This window comes from Melanaphis sacchari, unplaced genomic scaffold (genome assembly GCF_002803265.2).
Source record: "Melanaphis sacchari strain LSU unplaced genomic scaffold, SCAv2.0 Contig24_pilon_pilon, whole genome shotgun sequence".
In the NCBI taxonomy this organism is placed as follows: domain Eukaryota; kingdom Metazoa; phylum Arthropoda; class Insecta; order Hemiptera; family Aphididae; genus Melanaphis; species Melanaphis sacchari.
In genome coordinates this window covers 2,841,532-2,859,764 of record NW_020271125.1, presented here as the reverse complement: position 1 = coordinate 2,859,764, position 18,233 = coordinate 2,841,532, and the positions used below count along the sequence as shown (strand labels likewise).

Sequence of the window (18,233 nt, the reverse complement as noted above, 5' to 3'; positions counted from 1 at the left end):
TATTTACCATAAAAATGTTTGTTTTTCATTGATCAGTTGTTCTCCTCGTTATTTTAATACTGAAAAATATTTTTTTCTTTTAAAATTATTTAAAATCGAACCATTTTCACTGTTTCAAAAGGTGATGCTGGTAAAAATCCAAACACAGAAACTGCTCATTATTGTAAAATCAATTCATTCATTTATACACTCCAATTCTAAAATAAGTATGTGAGTATATAGTAATTTCTTTGCGAAATGTAAAGACTCACCTAGGTGTTTAAATATAATTATATCAATATAGACTAAAAGTATGTAATATATGTATCTATTACTCATATACGGCATATTTAAGTAATAGATACAAATTAATACTTAAATAGAATGATAAACTTTTTTTTAATATCATTCTACTGATATTTGAGATATTATAATTGTATGCACCGGATTTATTTTTTTTTATTAAATAAAAATAAATTGAGAAAAATAAACATCGTGGAGTTTTTTTTTTTTTGAACATAAATAACCAATTTACTAAACACGAAAAAAATAAATACTGAAATACAGTAGTGCCTAGGATATTCCCTAATGTCTCTTAAAATATTACCACGGTACTGAATTACAAATTACAGTAGTACATATATTAATCTAGTTCATGAATCTTTACTATAAAATAAAAACTAAGTTTTCTCATCAATATTTTGACATGGTTATTTTTCTATGTTATTATTCGTTTGGACTGTGGACATAATTATGATAGTGGTTATTTAGCTGGTTTAACTGTTTAAAATTGAAACGAGTTTTCCTTAAATAGGTATATTAGTAAAAAGTACATAAATAGGTAAATGAACAGATCGTTGAAATGGTTAAATTAGAGAACTCCACATCCACCATATTTGGGTATCATAGGTATATGGTTTACGAATTCATCTTAGTTATCCTATGCTATTTATAATATTTTACTGTAAAAACTGCACTGTTCCTTACATAATCGCGTTATCGCTCTACACACGAAATTCACGTGGTTCATTTTTACACATTACTTACCTACGCAAATAAATTGTTAACTATTTTGTAGTCAGAAAATAGGAATTCATAAAAGATTTTCTTGTTATATCTAAATTTTAAAAATTGCATTTAAGATTTCTCACAAGTTCATATTGGATCCATAAAATCTAAAAAATATTCAAAGAAATTTATTTTTTATAGAAATTTTAAGTTCAAATTTGAACAAAATTACTTATTTAAACAATAATTAATAATGATATTAATTATTTTGATTTTATTTAAAAATAATTTTTTAAGAAACTTAACACTTGATTATGTATTATATTATTTTAAATTTTACTAAACGTATTGAAATTATTGATTTATTTTAATATAATATTATCGACAATACAAACCTATTTTACTGTCTTATAGTGTTTACAGAAATTTTATAAAATTGAGAACCTATTAAAAAAATTGTTATAATATTGTATACATTCGTATGATTAAAATAATTAAATACTTATAATAATATAATGAACGCAATATTTTCAAATAAACTATTTCCTGTTCCATTATTTAGCATATATTTAGCAAGACCAAACCTGAAATTCGTACGCCACTCCCCCGCACTTGAAATCCGTTCTCCGTATTCGCACGTTTCCCCAGCTACCCGCGAACATAAAATAATGTAATTTTCAAACTTTTTTCTGTGCCAATATTTAAAACTTTATTATCAATAATTTTTATGCGCATAAAAGTGTCCTCTTATCGGTTATCAGTTATCACAAACAATTAATTTAAAAATTATATACTCATTTTGAAAATAATTTGCAAATCTATTTTTTTTTTTTTTTTGCAAATTTTTAACAGCCACATGATAGTCCAATCGATTTAACAACTATACAAATTTCAAACAATAAAAACGCACCGATATTTTATTTTATTTAAAAAACGGTTAACATAAAAAATTGGGCTTGAAAACGTGTCGTAACCAATGTAGTATGTCGCACTCCATCTACATATCATATGCTTTTTCATCAAGCCTTTTTGACGCGCGATGCTCACGCGTTTTCACTCAGTGTCAAAACCACTTTTAGTGTGGCGTGGGCGCGCGTGGCCCAAAAGCAGAATTTAAAAACATCTTTTAGACATTACCGATATAACAATAAAAATAGATTCGTATAGTACCTATAAACTAGTTGTCTTTATTTGATTTCACACGAATCCGTGAATTCTGTTATTAAATCACGCATTTATTATTACTGCTCGACGCTCGTACACGGAGAATTTTATTTTTAATACATTTAGTATTTTCCAATGGTTTTCAAGTTTCTAAATAACAGTTATCGGTGATTATTTGTTTTGGACTACAATCTCTACGTGAAACTAATATTTTACGATGTGGTTTTTTCGATAATCATCTCATGAAATTTATTTACATTTTACATACATTTAAAAACAATTAAAAAATATTTGAATTTAATAATGAAAACACAATTTCATGATTTTTTTTTTTCGAAAATAGCATAAAAATAGATAAAAGTAAAAACTAAATGTTTTTTTAATTTTATGTATTTATTACTTTTGGCAAAAAGCACAATTCTTTTAGCACAATATGCATAATTTACTCGCATAATACAATAGCGAAAATTAATATATTACAATAAATGTATTATACAATATATGGTGTAGGTAAATAAATTCAAACAGATAAGCAGATTTATATGCATATATTATTGTATAATTATGAATTATAACAAAAATGTAATACCTAGGTGTAGGTTATATACCTAAGTAGGTATTACATGATGCATGAAATTGAATAACAATAATTTATGAAAAAAAATATGTAAATTCAATAACTTGTACCTAGGTATTCTAATAATTTCTATTTTGATAAAGGAAACTTAAAACATTAACATTTCCGACAACAAACAGCTTCTATACTTCCATGCTGTAAAAAAAACATTTTTCAAAACATACTAATATTGGCGGTATCGTCAAATATTTTGATGTCGTTTAATAAAAAATGTTTAACATGAGAATGAATTTTTCCTCTAACATGAATCGATTTACGTTCCAAATCGTTTTACTCAAGATCTAAAAAACTCAAAATATGACATACCTACAGAAATTATTCAAGAAATTTCAAATTAAAGATCAAATTGTTTAGTTATTAATAACACAGTGTTTTTAAAACGAAATTATATTATCATCATTTTGTAATTTTATATGATTTACTTTAACTTTGTAAAGCAAAGGTTTCACCATAGATACCGGAGAATGATTTTCTTAACAAAGAACTGTTGTAAGGACGTAAAATGACTTCAGTAAAAATACCAAAATGTTTACAAAACACGTCTATTGATTTTGTGTAGTTTCTACAAATTTTTTATGTAGTTATATATATTGGCAAATATAGATAATATTAAATAAAAAAAGATTTAACATCAAATTCCTTCGTGTCTTAAAATATATTTTATCAAAAAATTAATATTTTATAAGAAGTTTTGTATTCAATTTTCAATAATTTCTACTCAAAAACTAATTTTTAATCGACATTAAAAAAAAAAACAACTATTTTTAAAAATTGCTTACACATATAAATAGCTCTTAAATAATCAATATATTTTGAAAATCCTAAATAGATAATATAAACATTTAGTTATTGAAAATTTCAAGTCTCTACGGTTATCTATTCGTTTTTAAGTTACATCAAATAAATAAAATAAGTTTTATCGAAAATTATAGATTTGCGTAAAAATTACCGGTTTTTCCTACATTTATTATTTGTTTTTCCAATTCGATATCAAAAACCACCCCAATTTTTAAAAAATCAATGCATTTTATCGATGACTTTTCATGTATTTATCCACAAATAAAAAACACACACACACATCATTGTAAAATCAATACATTCATCGCTCTGCTCAGAATCTAAAAAAAAATAAGTTACGTCCTTATCGACCAAGCTTAATTCAACATTTAATAGCAGTGATTCAGAGAGAAGGCTTATGTTTATCGCGTGATTAATGACACAAGTTTCTAAAGAACCGAGGAATTTTTAAAATATATTTATTGAACTGACGAATCCAAATTTAACACTAATAGTGTTATTAATTAATATTATTTTATTACCCAACATATTCGGTAATCAACTCTGAACAAAATTATGCCTACAAATTTTCATCAAGTATAGGAAACAGACGTCCGGTGTAGACTTATTAGGTGACCAATTATTATTCGGTTCCTATTTTTATGATAGCACATTAACTGCGGTTTAAGATACTTTGATTTCTAATTAAATCATTTCAAAAATATTTTGGATAATGTTCTAATACACATTCGCATCAATTTATTTCTTCAACAAGATAGGACACCTATTCATAACACAATAATTGTACGGCAATATTTGTAACAAACTCTTAGTCGTATAGACAGGTGTGTACTTGTGGGCCAGTAGTACCTATGCCTTCCTTGCAAATTAGATTTTAGTTAGATACGCTTTTTGATTTTTTTACAGTGACATTTGAAGACAGTCGTTTATTTTGATTTATCAAACGATTTTCACAAATTAATGAATAAAAAAAGCATTGCGTGTGCACGGTTGACCGAAAATCAAACACTTATGGTTACACAAAATTATTAATTAAGTGATAAAACGATGTGAAGCATGTAAACAAACAACAAGAACAATTTTAAACAGTTGATAAAATAAATGTTTAAACTTAATTATAACTAAACTCATTCAATAACTGATTATTACATGACACAAATGTGAATTTAATAAAAGTTGAATTAAAAGGATGAAATTATGTCTACATTTTTTAGATTACCTATTTATCTAATTTTTACCACACACTAGAGATTTGAGTTGACTTATAAATAGACTGTTAAAAAAATATTATAAATAAAAAATGCATAAATTAAAACTTAAACTCGCTCTAAATAAGTTAATTTTTTAGAAAAAATAAAGCTTTATAAAACGAAATTGCTTAAAAAAATAAGTTATTCAAATTTGAATACAAAAAAAAAAAATCATTTTGTCGTGCATACGTGTAGAATTTTCTTACACATTTCAATTTTTAAAAATAGATGTAAGTTCTTTATACAGTGCAAAAAATCTCAAATTAAATTTAAGGTCATACGTTTGAAATATTTCATGCTACCTTTATCGTTGAACACATTATATATTATATATTTATAAAATGCTTATATTGTATATATTATATTATGCACCTATGGTATCTATCTACAGCGAATTTTTTTCATATATTATATACCTATTCAGTATTCACCCATGAAAGGAGTAATTTTAGCTACCTATATGATAATATTCTAACAAACTTAATCTCCAAGAAATCATTATATTTAATACAAGTTAATAAATTGCGATATCCAACTTAACCTACAAAGACCGTTTAATAATATGAAAAAAAATAAACATTAATATTACTGTTATTTAGAAAAATAACTTTATCTACTAGGTAAGAGTTATTGGAAAAACTTATTATCTGCGATGTAAACTTATGAGTTAGTTTAATCTTTAAAAAAAATGTCAAGTCTTCAAATAAACAATCTTTATATGTGGTAGGTAGGTAGGTACCCACCTAAATCATTGAAAATATTTTAAAACAAATGTACTTTTAATATAAATTATGGCTACCTATTACAAGTCAATAATAATAATACACATATCTACCAAACAAAATTGTAACTATGATATTTTGTTTTATATTACATAATATAATTTATCCTATTATAGTCAATTGGCAGGCTATTTTATATTATAGTACCTATATATTATCTACTAGTAGTCCCTAAAGTTGTGTGTAGTACGGAATTTAAAAGTTTACTTTAAACAATATTTATTTTGATAAAATATTACAAATTGTTGCTTTATTTTTATAAACAAATGAAAAGCTTATAAATTATTTTTTTATTAATTAATAATATAGGTATAAGAGTAAATTAAATCATTTTTTTTTTTTGTTTTTTGAGTAAATTAGTATAAAAATTAGTTAATGACAATTTAATTTTGTTTACAGTTATAAAATAATATATTTATACATATTGTTATTAAATTTATATTATACGGTTTTGGTTAAAGAAATCCACAAACATTGATGCTAGTTTTTAGTGCATTGATTTTTTTATTTAGATTTAGCCGATTCGAGACTATGTGTACGAAAATTTGGAGATTTTAGAGGCTGTGGCTACTCGTAGGAGAATATATCACTGAGATACACAATTGTAAAATGCTAAAAAACGCTTATTTCAGAGTGGAGAACCTAAAACGCAATTAAAAATTTAATTACACGAGTAAATTAACTAGGTAGGTATCTACCATAATATAGAAGATGCCTATTAATTATTATCTGATATGTTGTTTAAAATTAAATAAGAATATTTAATTGAAGAGTACAATATAATATAATGTTCAAATATCCAGACAGCGTGTTCTGACCCGTATTGTATGTCTTCTATTAAGTACTTAACATCGACCATGAATTCGTCACATCCCCATTTTCGTGTGTAATTAAAGAACAGAAGTTAATGGGTCTACGTAAAGGTCTGCACGCAAGGATCTCAAAACTTTACGAAATGTCAAAGGAATAAATACCCAGGTCAAGATGCATCAGTGGACAATTATTTACAAAGATAAATTACTGAGTATGATGGGTACCTACTTAATTCTACTTTCGTGAATGTTTTATTCTGTCTCAATCGCCATGGTTAAATGACTCATAGTTAAGTTTGAACGCATTTTATTGAAACTATATGAGGATGGTAGTATAACTTGTTTCATTGTATGGGCATAACTAGGTTTAGGTAAGCACTGTAGTCACTAGGTACCTAGTTACTAGGTAGGCGTTTGATTTGGCTGCAACAAATGGTTCTGCATTATAATTTATAATCATACTAGGAAGACATTTCTTTATTTTACACTACCTGTGTAATTTACTCACTATTTGGTTTATACAAAAGTCAAAATCACAATTTTTGTTTTCACTTTTTCTAAAAGCTCTATTCTTTAAATTTAATATAAATGTATTTCTTAAATAATTATCATTATTGGTATTCAGTTTAATAAATAAACACTGTTCCAATTGTATAAACCTCTTATACATGTTTACCATAAAATATTTGCTGTGAGAGCTTTTGTTTCATAACAACATACACTAGGTTTCATAATCTCTGTCCTAAAGAATTCTCCTGGCAAATTAAAGAATAATCATACTGATGTTTACTGAAGCTAGTATTCTATAAACTTACCTAATAAATCACTTTTAAAGTCTATTATGAGTTATTTGGGTACTCGTATACTCAAAGTATGCTTTGGACGCAACTCTTAACTTTTTCATACCACATTAAGTTAATTTTATAATATTTTTCTTAAGTACTTAAAATATAAAACGTTGAACCAATATTATAGGACTACAGTTAAAGGTGCACCAATGCTAAAAAAAATATTTGTATTGTAATTTAAAATAATTGTGATTTATTTTCAGTACATTTCAATTGTTATTAAAATATGATACAATAATAATTCACACAAAAATACAAAAATAAATTGTAAATTTGTTTTACCAAAAGGTCAAAACCCTTACAAAAATATTGATAATATCATTTTGTTGTTAAATAGTTAATTAATTAAAAATAACTTATAGATAAAAAAAAAATTAAAGCATTTACATAACATAAATAAATTAAGTTTGTGCAAGCTTAAATATTAAACAATTTAGTCAATACTACACATTTCATCAAAATTACAGTTTTGAATTTTAGTTGCAAACAGCTGTTTAAATTGGTCATAAGAACAAAGGCCATCTCCGCAACCATCAAGATGAACAATTCTTTCTTGATGTAATGTTAGTATCTTAGTTTCATTATTATTACATCTACAAATAACAATAATACAATGGTATATTAAACATATTATGCCCACCAATTATAAATTCAAAAAATAATAAGTCCATTACTTATATAAAACAAATGCAATGTTTGAACCAAAAGGATCAATTGTTGAAGTTCTCCATTGCCGATTCTCCATTTCTAAATAATTGTCATGCTTTAATTTATGTTCATCTTTATAAAGACTTAAAAATCCGAGCATTTTTAAAATTGTGCCTGAATGGGTAAAATAAAAAACACCATTTTTGCTAGTCAAATTTTGATCACTAAAATGAAAAATCAAATAAATTAGATTAAAAATATTTAAATAACTATTAATCAAAAATTGCTTACTCAAAATATTCAATCGCATTTTTAAATAAGACACATGCTTGTTTGTATGATAACTCATAAGCATAACCATCAATCAAATAATACTTCAAGTCTTCACTATATTCAAGAACCTATAAATTACAATTTTTATCATGGATGATTTTTTTAACTAAGAAAATATAATATTTGTTGAAAAATTTTAACTGTTTAAAATTTTAAGTTTTGTGCATCTTAAATGTTCTAAGACAGCTAGTTAATACTTGCCATTATTTGATGAGCACTTACTGTTAAAATAATCATTTTATATACCATTAAAAAATAATTTAACAATAATTATATATTTAAAATGAATTACCATTAAATCAGATTTATTAAAAATTGAACACCATGGTGAAACTTTATTTTTCTCCCAAGCAGTTTCAAAAGCACAGTATGTATATATATTCTTGGCATCATCTTAAATAAATAATTATGGTTATTTTATTTCCATAAAAAATGGAATTACTGAGTATAAATACTAACCAAATGTTAACGTGTAATCAAGTCCAAGTCTCGAAGATATATTTTTTAAAGTGCTGTTAACTAATTCACTTTCTATAAATCGTTTGTATTCAATTGATGCTGTAGAGGATTTTTTAACGTCTTTTCTCCATTTTTGACAAACTTTATAAAACTAAAAATAGTTAAATTAACATAATTTTAGAAAGTTTATTTATATAATAAATATTTACCAACACAATAGTTGTAGAGTATTTTATTAAATCATATTAACTAATATGTAAATTAAAATAACTTATCAAAATGTGTAATTATAACTAAAGGTATATTTAAATTAAATTTTGTCTGATAAATGATAAATTGTATGATTTAAAATATAAAGATAAAAATAAAAAATAATTTAAATGTCTTTTGTTCTAAGCAGTTTCTTATCAAGAAATAACTGAAAAGTTGAAAGATTAGTTTTAAAAATTCTAAAAAGTTTTTTTTCTTCAAATATTTAATTTTAATTTGAAAAAATCAACATTAATCAAAAATGATAAATTAACAATATTTTGATCATTAAGTATGAGTGAGTAATATGAAAATTTAAAGTATCGATTAAATCCTTCAATATTAATGAATTTCAATATCAAGTAAAACACTTACTAAATAGTATATCATATAATGTTCTGAATTTAATATCAATAAAGCAAATAATTTTATAAATAACTTACTCTTAATAATGGATCTTTAGCTAATGGTTCTTCAAATAATACTTTCTTAACATCTTGGTACCCAAACAATCCTGTTGCAAATTGTTTAGCACTTACTCTAGTTCTTTGAGTATCAGTAAATCTAAACTATAAAAAATTATAAAATAAACAATAGTCAGATAATAGAGATAATTTACCAAAAAGTTTGTATTTTCATGTGGTTGATTCAATAAATTAGGAAATCTAAGTTGCATACGTTCAGCAATTGCAAAAAGTTCATCCTCTCCTTCTTTGGTTAATCGCTTTTGATTATCTAATTCTTTATGAGGAGTCCATGATTTTATTTCATCTTCATTGCATAGTTGGCCTGAATAAATCATAATTACATTTTACTTCATGACAATTACTTACATTTACACTAAATTACATGATCATAATTCATTAAGTCAAGTAATTGTCTATTAAGATTATGCATAGGAATAAACTACTAAATAATCTTATCTATGTTATGTAATGTAATAAAAGAATCAAAATTAATTCATAAAGTATGTGGAAATTATTATGCTTGGTATAATACAGTGACTATTATATGACAAATTAAAGACACACATTAAATAATTATTATTTATACAAAAAAAAAAAAAGTATGTCAATTCATATTGCATTGATAATCAAATTTACAATTTTTGATAAAAATCAATAAAAATCAAATATGAAATGGTTATTTCATTTTATTTTTTTGAAATGTGTACTTAAGTTGTAAATACATAAACACACATTTGATGAATTAATTAAAGTATAAAAATAAAATACCGTGATAAAAGAAATATTATATTATGATGTATTGAGTTGTATTTGTCTTACCAAAAATGAACATGAAACATTTTAGATAATTTAATTTAATATAGGTTTTTAAAAAAACATATTGAGTTTATTGACCTAATATAAAATGTATTTAAAAGAAAGTATATCATTCTTGCTTAAGAATTATATAAAAAAAAACCTACATGGAATGGTCCAGATAATATTTTTATATGTCAATTTAATAATTGGTCAATTCCTTATAACACTACACATCACAGAGTAAAATGGATTCGCCTTATTCTAAAATAAAATTTGTCATACTATACATTAGTAAGATGAAATCACCACGTGTAAACACAACATCCCTTTAATAGATACAGAAGGATACAGAAGATAATTTTCTTACTATGTACTAATATGTACTAAGTATATTTTAAGTTAAATTTTATACCTACACTCAATCAAATTATTTACAATGTCCTTTTGAATTTCAGGTAATCTATTTTTGACAAACTGATCCAGTTCTTTACCAGGTGTTCTCGTACCATGCCTTTGAACTAGCCAAATTTTCCATGCTTTACAACCTTAAGAGTAAAAGTTAAATTTAACAAACCATAAGACAAACGCAAAACTTACATGAAATATGTAACATTGATATATTATGATTTATTATTGAAAAAGTTTAATACCTACTTACCTTCAAAATTGACCGGATCTGTGTTATGGTTGGCGACAAATCTATAAGGAGTTTTTGTTGACAAATGATGAAAATAATTACTGTACAAACCATTACACTGGTCTTCACTTTGTATAAGGCCAATCAAGCTGCACAATATCGTTACAACTAGAACCAACATGGTGTGAACGATATCCACAGGTGTCTAATCGTAGAGGTAAGTAACAGACAAAAAAGTAATTGTAAGACCAATGGTGTATTAGGTAAAATCTATTTTAAGCAATAATTCATCTAAATATACATTCTTTACAGTATTCTACATACCATCTAAATGGCAAATGTAATAATTTTAATATTCTATAGCACACGGTCATACCTTAAAAAACAGTCAAGTGAGTAGTTAAGTTACGACACAAAACGGCATAACATTATTTGCTACTGTACAGACCACATATTAATGCAGTTAACAACCAACCGTAGATAATATTATTTCTATGTAAATAATAAATATTTGCTCGCACTGATGATAAGTGATAACGACGACCTTTCCGACCTGAGAACAATCTTCTACATGGTACACACTACACAGCAATATTCGCCTTGATCTTACGCACTGACTGTGTGAAATCTATTCATCTCGATATTACATTATGAACACGATTCAACCTGTTTTACACTCGGAAGAGTTCAAGGTTTTATCGGTTTCGCCTATTCTGCGCGCGATTTAAATCGCGATTTTGTGGTCTCACCACAGCTGTGGACCTCGTTATTCTTCAATATTCTCGATTCGCAGTGACAGACGAATAATGATAATATTTTTATCGTGCTAACGGCCATAGTAGTTATCTAAATCACACAAGTATCGTGATATGAACGTATTTTGACGTTTAAAATTTTAAATATCTGTGACCGTATCAGAACACAGATAACACGGGATTCCGTATCAACGGTCATCGCAGAACGATATTATCCATAGACTTGTAAGTTGTAACTCGTAAGTTGTAATATATTACACATGGCTAAATAACATTAAAACAGTGAATAAACGTTTATTCAGTCGTGCGATAGGAGTAATATTATCCATATATTATGGCATATACCGTCGGTTTTAAATAAATTTGTATATTCCAAGTCTATGCATGTTACGTGCAGCATGTATCCATCGGAATCCCTGTTAAATGATGCCTTGCGAGTCGTGACTACGAAAAAATGATATTCGGCGATCAGTCCACGTCGATCGCAGACCAATTATAACGATTACGTTTTGGATAATTGAATTTTCAAATGTTTTATGTATTTTTATGATGTGATTCAATAGTTAAAACTTGTATACAAATATAGCATTAAATTTTGGTTGTTGCTTTTATCTCGGATAGGTGGGTATGTAATAACTTCGACAGTCATTAATTATTATTATTATTATTATATATTAAAATGCTAGTGATCTGCACATAAAAATGTCATAAATTTGTTTGCATTTTGCACATAGAGTTGAACACGTCTTGCACTAATTATCATGAGTCGCTTTGTCTTTAAAAGTACTCAATATGCAATGAAAACCAAGCTTGTACACGATGTAAAAAATATGACTTTCAAGCACGAAATTGTAAATTCCAAAGGTAAGATGTTTCATGTCTTTTATACATTGTAATATTATTCATAGTTTATCCTGAATTTTCTAATTTTCATTTACATGTATGTAATTGAATAATTAGATTTAAATAAAATCAAAAATAATTATAAGCACAATTGCTCAAATTTGTATACCTATTATGTAGTGTGTCGTTTGTACATATTGTATTTAGTGTCCCTAATAAAAGAAGTCATGTGTTTTATTATTTTTTTCCAGGAAATTTTGTTATAAAAATTCAGTACAAAATAATTGATGGTTTATTTGTTTTATACCATACTGAAGTACCTATAGAACATAGAGGTCATCAACTTGGAAATTTAATTTATCAAGTATGTAGGTATAAACTATGCGTTGTGAGCATCTAATTTATTATTTTGCCTTGTTAAAAGTAATGACTTAGACTTAAAGTATTTTCTGTTGTGTATAGGAGCGTGTATGGGAGGATACGATTAGTATCAGTGTTTCCCAATCTATGAGTCGTGAAATATTTTTTATGGGTTGCCAGTCGCAAACTATAACTAAAATATACATGAAAATAATTTTAACAGAAAATTTATAAATGCCTAAGTAATGTTTTATTTAATAACTCTTCATATAATAATGATGTGAAGCCTCGCTAGTATTGTAGATTCTACAATGTAGATATCAATATATTTTTAGTAAAGTTTGTATTATATTTTTATCTTATCGATATATGTGCTAATGACTGTCGATGTGGTATCGGTCAATTTTCCATACAGTTGAAAAATAAGCAGTATATAAGCATTTCTTAACCTTTTTTACTGTGACAATCCCCTTTTTGATTTTCAATTTTTTAGCGACCCCCTACATATATTTTTTTTTTTTATATAGGTACTTGGCATTGATTATTATTAATTACTATAATAGTACAATACACAATACAGTGTTTTATATTTATTGATTTTATTTTTTTCATTACTTTATTTTATTATTTGAGCTATTTTTGTATTTTTGTATTTGAATTTTAAAACATAGGTTAGCGACTAATTAACAAGTTGGCAACCCCCAGGTTGAGAAACTCTTGGTATATAGAGATTATGAGAGTAGGTACAAACGAAAAATTTCAGTTTATGATTAGATACTCATTTTTAAATACTCAAATTGTATATGATGTTTATTAAGTTTTAATTTTTCTAATAGGTAAATTTATTGTTTGTTAAACCACATCCAGTCAACCAGTCTGATAGTTCCATCAAGCAATTCAATATTATACAAAAAATTTTATCAGTGTTGGTGGGGGTGGGTAGTGTAACCAACAAGCAATAAATTTATGGGTCATCTTTATAAAAAGGTTGGGAAACACTGTGGTATATATTTATAATATTATTAAGTAATTGGTGTATAGTGAATATTTCATTTTAATTTATTTATTAAGGAGTAAGCAATTAATTTTCTAACAGCATGAAAATATTTTTTGAGGTACATTTTTGGAAAATATGACATACTTAAAATATTATTTATTAATACATTGAATATTATACCATATTATATATCATTGATTTATTAGAAATTTCAAATTATCTAATAAGGTGAGAAGCATGTGCACTATGCAGGTTAACTTATGATACATAATAATTAAAGCCTTTATAAAAAGTTTATGATTTATTATTTATTTTACATTGATAAGCAGGATAAACTAAACATTATAACTAAATAGGTTTAACACACCCAGTGTTTTTAATGGTAGGTGGTCGAATAATTTGTTTTATATTAAAGTTTAAATTGGATCCTTCCTTCATAAGTTTGATAATAATTTTATAGGTATAGAACATTTTAAACTTGCAACAACCTTCATACAAATCAAAATTTTAACTAATGCTTATATCTTATGTAATATATTAACAAAACATTGAAAATATTTTGAAATTTTCTTGAAATTTCTAGTGGTTGCAGCCTCCTAGTTCCTCCCTGGCCATGTTACTAGTTTAACAGATAAAAAATGTGTAATGAATTTTACTAGTAGGAATAAGTTAAGTTTGAGAGAATATAGTTATTCTATTGTAGAGTGAACAATATTACATTTATTACCTATCACTTTTAAACATATATAACCCATATTAAAATCATTATTTAAATTTCTAATTTTGAAGAATGTTTAAAGCAACTATGCATAGTAACTTATTATTATCTTTAATTTGTAGTAAGTTATAAAATTAAAGTATATAAAAACCGAACATAATATGGTTTTATTTAGTTAATGCTTACTAAGAAAATTTTTCTATTAGATATTTTTAACCAATGTGAACAATTTGGCTACAAAATAAGAGCAGAAAAAAAAGAAGTTTTAAAAATATATACAGAAGTTGTACTGTACTGTATATAAAAATGTATATAGTATAAAAATAGTGTAAATAAAATAAAGAGTATACGATAATTTCTTTATTGATAATTGAACCTTTATTTAAACTATGATATTTGATTATTTTTCTTTTGTTAATTTATATTTTTATCATGTATTTAATTATTACTAAAGATCTTTGTTTTCTTTTTTTTCAGGAAGTAATTGACTACTTGGTTCAACATAATATAAAAACAGCTTTATATTGTCCTTTTCTGATAAAATGTCTGAAAATGTATCCAAATGAAAAAATGAATATCATTAAAAAATTACCTTCAATTAACAAACTATCATTTTAAAAATGATAATCTATTTTAATTAAAGTATTATAGATGTTGGATTATTGTGGGTAGCTTGTAAATTAAAATAGATATTAGTTGATTACAAAATAAACTAAAATGGATTTAGAACTAGTACAGTATTATCTTAGAACAAAATATTATTCCAGTGCACAAACATCTGGCTTAAAAGCTATACAAATTAATCTTAATAACTCAGTTTATCAACTCTATTATGGTCTATCATATGTTCTTCAAAATAAACTGTCAAAAGGGCTAACCATACTTGATGATTTAGTCAAACTTACTGATATTGGATTAGCTTCTACGCTGGTTATGATTTATGCTCACAAACAATTTGAGGTATTTACATTAAAAAAAAAATTAAATATAATAAATTTGTTGCGTTATATGTTTTTCAATATTACAGGTCCCTGATATCAACACAATTAATATGTTAGAACTCACTGTCACAGAGTTTAGTCATTCAGAAGCTGTATTGTTTCATGCTGCAAATGTCATGATGCTATGTAATTGTCTTGAAAAATCAAAAGCTTATGTTGATCAGCTTTTATCTGAATATCCAAGTTCAGTTGATGGCTATTTAATTAAAGGTTGGTTGGAACTTTCAGAAAACAATCTTAAAAGTGCAAGAAACTGTTTTAGAGCCGTTCAATCACAAGTGAGTTGTTTTTTTAATATAATTAATATTTAATATTTATTTATTTATGAAAATATTTTAATATTTTAGAAAAATGATTCGATTGAAGCATATCTTGGTGAAGCTGCAACTTTAGATGTAACTGAAGCTATTCATATCTTAAATCAACTTATTGTTAAACTACCTAACTTTTTACCACCTTTTATTGAGAAGTTAAATCTTTACATGAGCATACAAAAATGGTCTGATGTTATTGAAACTGCTGATCGTGTATTAGATATAAATTCAGACTGCTTATTAGCTATAATGGTTAGTTGAAATATTTTTAAAAGATTTTAGTAACCTTTTAGAATTGTACATATTGTTTTATTCGCAATGATACTTATACAACTATTTTTAATTATTTTCAGGCGAAAATTCTACATAAAATTGTTGTTACTGGGAAATACGATGAAATACCTAACCAGTTTTTCAAAACCATTGAAAAATCAGAACCAAGCCCAAATTTATTTATTCAGTGGTCTTCAGCTATATCTCGAACCTGTGGTCAACATAAAACCATTATAAATGAGTGTATTCGTGCTATGGAAATTGCTGTTGATTTGGAACCAAGTGTCAATAATAAATTAGAACTTGCATATCAAATATATTTATCTGGACAATATAAGAAATCAATACAATTGTATGGTGATTTATCTGATGCAGAACCCATTCCTAAAGCAATGGAAGGGATAATTCTCTGTCATATTGAAATGAATGACATAAATGTTCAAGTAAACTTATTCTATATTTAAACATCTATCATAATTTTAAAAAAAATAATTAATTTTATTTTTAGGTTGAAAAACAGATTGAATTTTTGAATGAAATAAGAGGAGAATTAAAATCAAGTGAACTTATTTTTATAAATGCATATTGTGCAAAGAATAATGAAAAGAAATCAACCTTAATTAAATCAGCAATTGAGAAGCAATTTGATTCTATCGCAAACTTGTCATTTGGTCCAGAATATTTGATAAAACTTAATCCAAATATGATAATGACTTTTTTGAAACACTTGTCTGATCAAATTTATAAAGAAATTGTCTTAGAAAAGATTTTAAATGTTTGTCCTGGACTTATTGATTGTTGGTTAATGCTTGGAAATATTCAAAATACTAAAAAAGCTTATAAATCATTAGAAAAAGTATTAGAACTAGATCCTACAAATTCAGAAGCTCATCTTATGGTTGCTAATCTTTTAATAAAGCAGGTAAATAGTTGTTGAATCCTATTATTAAAGAACATGGTTACAACCAAGTACCTACCTCTTCATAGAATGTTATACTTATTTAACCAATTTTGTCTCATTGCATTCATCTATTTTTTACTTCATTGTTTCTACTTATTAATTTAGAGATGTCTGCTTATAAAACTATTTTCTATGTATATATTATGTAATTATTAAAACATATTTTTATTTTATTTTTAGGGTCATTTTGCAAATGCATCTAAAAGCTTAGATTTGGGGCTTAGCTATAACTTATCAATTAGCGAGTGGCCTTTATATAATCTTTTAAATGGACTTGTTCATAAACATTTTGAAAGAAATAATGAATGTATTCAAGCTTTAGAAAATTCTTTGAATAATTTATCAAGTAATAATATTTAATTGATTCTGAGTACTAAGATGATAAATACAATTAACAGTAAACTTTATTTATTTTTAGATGAACATACACTTGAACATAATAATTTAGCTTCTTTGTTTATTACACTCAGTGAATGCTATTGTATAGGAAAAAATATTAATAAAGCTATTCAAACTGTAAATAATGCTTATGAATATTTGAAAGATACAAATTATGAAGAAGAAATTAAAATAGCTGAAGCAAAAATTTCCTTATTCAAGAATGATACAAAAAATGCTTTAAAAATATTAAATTCCATAAAATCTGATAAAGATATTTTCATAAAAGCCCAAAAAATGAAGGCTGATATTGTTATGAAGACTAATCAAGATCCATTTGAATATGCCGAATGCTTCAAAAATTTAGTTAATTCTTTTCCCACTGTTGATAATATGATTGAATTATCAAATGCGTATTTAAAAATCCTGGAACCCGATGAGGCTATTAAAGTGATTAAAAATGCATTGAGTTTAAAGAATGAACCATCATTGTTTATAAAAGTTGCCCAAGTATTAGTTGCAGCTCATCAATATGACGAAGCTATAAAATACTATAGTAAATCAGGTAATGATGGTGCATTGGAAATGGCAAATCTTTTGATCAAATTAAATCAATGTGATATGGCAATTAAAGTTTTAAATAAACTCCCATTAGAAGTTAAAGTTATTCCCATGGCAAATGCTTTGGAAAAAAAAGGTAAATTAAATGAAGCACTTGATTTGTTAAAACAGTGTTCTTATTTAGAAAACCAAGAGTTAAGCAC

General features: G+C 25.5%; 2 protein-coding genes across 9 annotated transcripts in view; one reads left to right on the top strand and one right to left on the bottom strand.

Annotated features, from left to right (window-relative positions):
- Window positions 1–7,683: 7,683 nt before the first annotated feature.
- On the bottom strand, window positions 7,684–11,338 carry LOC112595051 (multiple inositol polyphosphate phosphatase 1-like). Of its 2 annotated transcripts, none has more exons than XM_025340132.1 (10): window positions 11,246–11,338; window positions 10,891–11,074; window positions 10,649–10,777; window positions 9,587–9,756; window positions 9,411–9,536; window positions 8,719–8,869; window positions 8,552–8,652; window positions 8,218–8,327; window positions 7,953–8,150; window positions 7,684–7,871 (listed from the first exon to the last, which is right to left on the bottom strand). In XM_025340132.1, the coding sequence occupies exons 2-10, from the start codon at window positions 11,048–11,050 to the stop codon at window positions 7,712–7,714; spliced, it is 1,305 nt and encodes a 434-aa protein (XP_025195917.1). In that variant the 5' UTR covers window positions 11,051–11,074; window positions 11,246–11,338; the 3' UTR covers window positions 7,684–7,711. The 2 variants fall into 2 exon arrangements, with proteins under 2 accessions (XP_025195917.1, XP_025195916.1); XM_025340131.1 differs by having other exon boundaries at window positions 11,194–11,286.
- A 423-nt stretch (window positions 11,339–11,761) lies between these two features.
- Window positions 11,762–18,233, top strand: part of LOC112595049 (tetratricopeptide repeat protein 21B-like) — a 9,600-nt gene continuing 3,128 nt past the window's right edge. The window contains exons 1-11 of one of the 7 annotated variants that reach the window (XM_025340127.1): window positions 12,157–12,249; window positions 12,359–12,488; window positions 12,719–12,831; window positions 13,664–13,814; window positions 15,020–15,502; window positions 15,570–15,821; window positions 15,891–16,109; window positions 16,211–16,573; window positions 16,639–17,052; window positions 17,272–17,437; window positions 17,510–17,757. In XM_025340127.1, the coding sequence (XP_025195912.1) occupies window positions 15,260–15,502; window positions 15,570–15,821; window positions 15,891–16,109; window positions 16,211–16,573; window positions 16,639–17,052; window positions 17,272–17,437; window positions 17,510–17,757 (1,905 nt within the window). In that variant the 5' untranslated portion in view covers window positions 12,157–12,249; window positions 12,359–12,488; window positions 12,719–12,831; window positions 13,664–13,814; window positions 15,020–15,259. Of the gene's footprint in view, window positions 11,850–12,152; window positions 12,250–12,358; window positions 12,489–12,718; window positions 12,840–13,663; window positions 13,815–15,019; window positions 15,503–15,569; window positions 15,822–15,890; window positions 16,110–16,210; window positions 16,574–16,638; window positions 17,053–17,271; window positions 17,438–17,509; window positions 18,035–18,233 lie in introns of those variants that run through there. The other 6 variants (XM_025340129.1, XM_025340128.1, XM_025340124.1 and 3 more) reach the window with 6 other exon arrangements.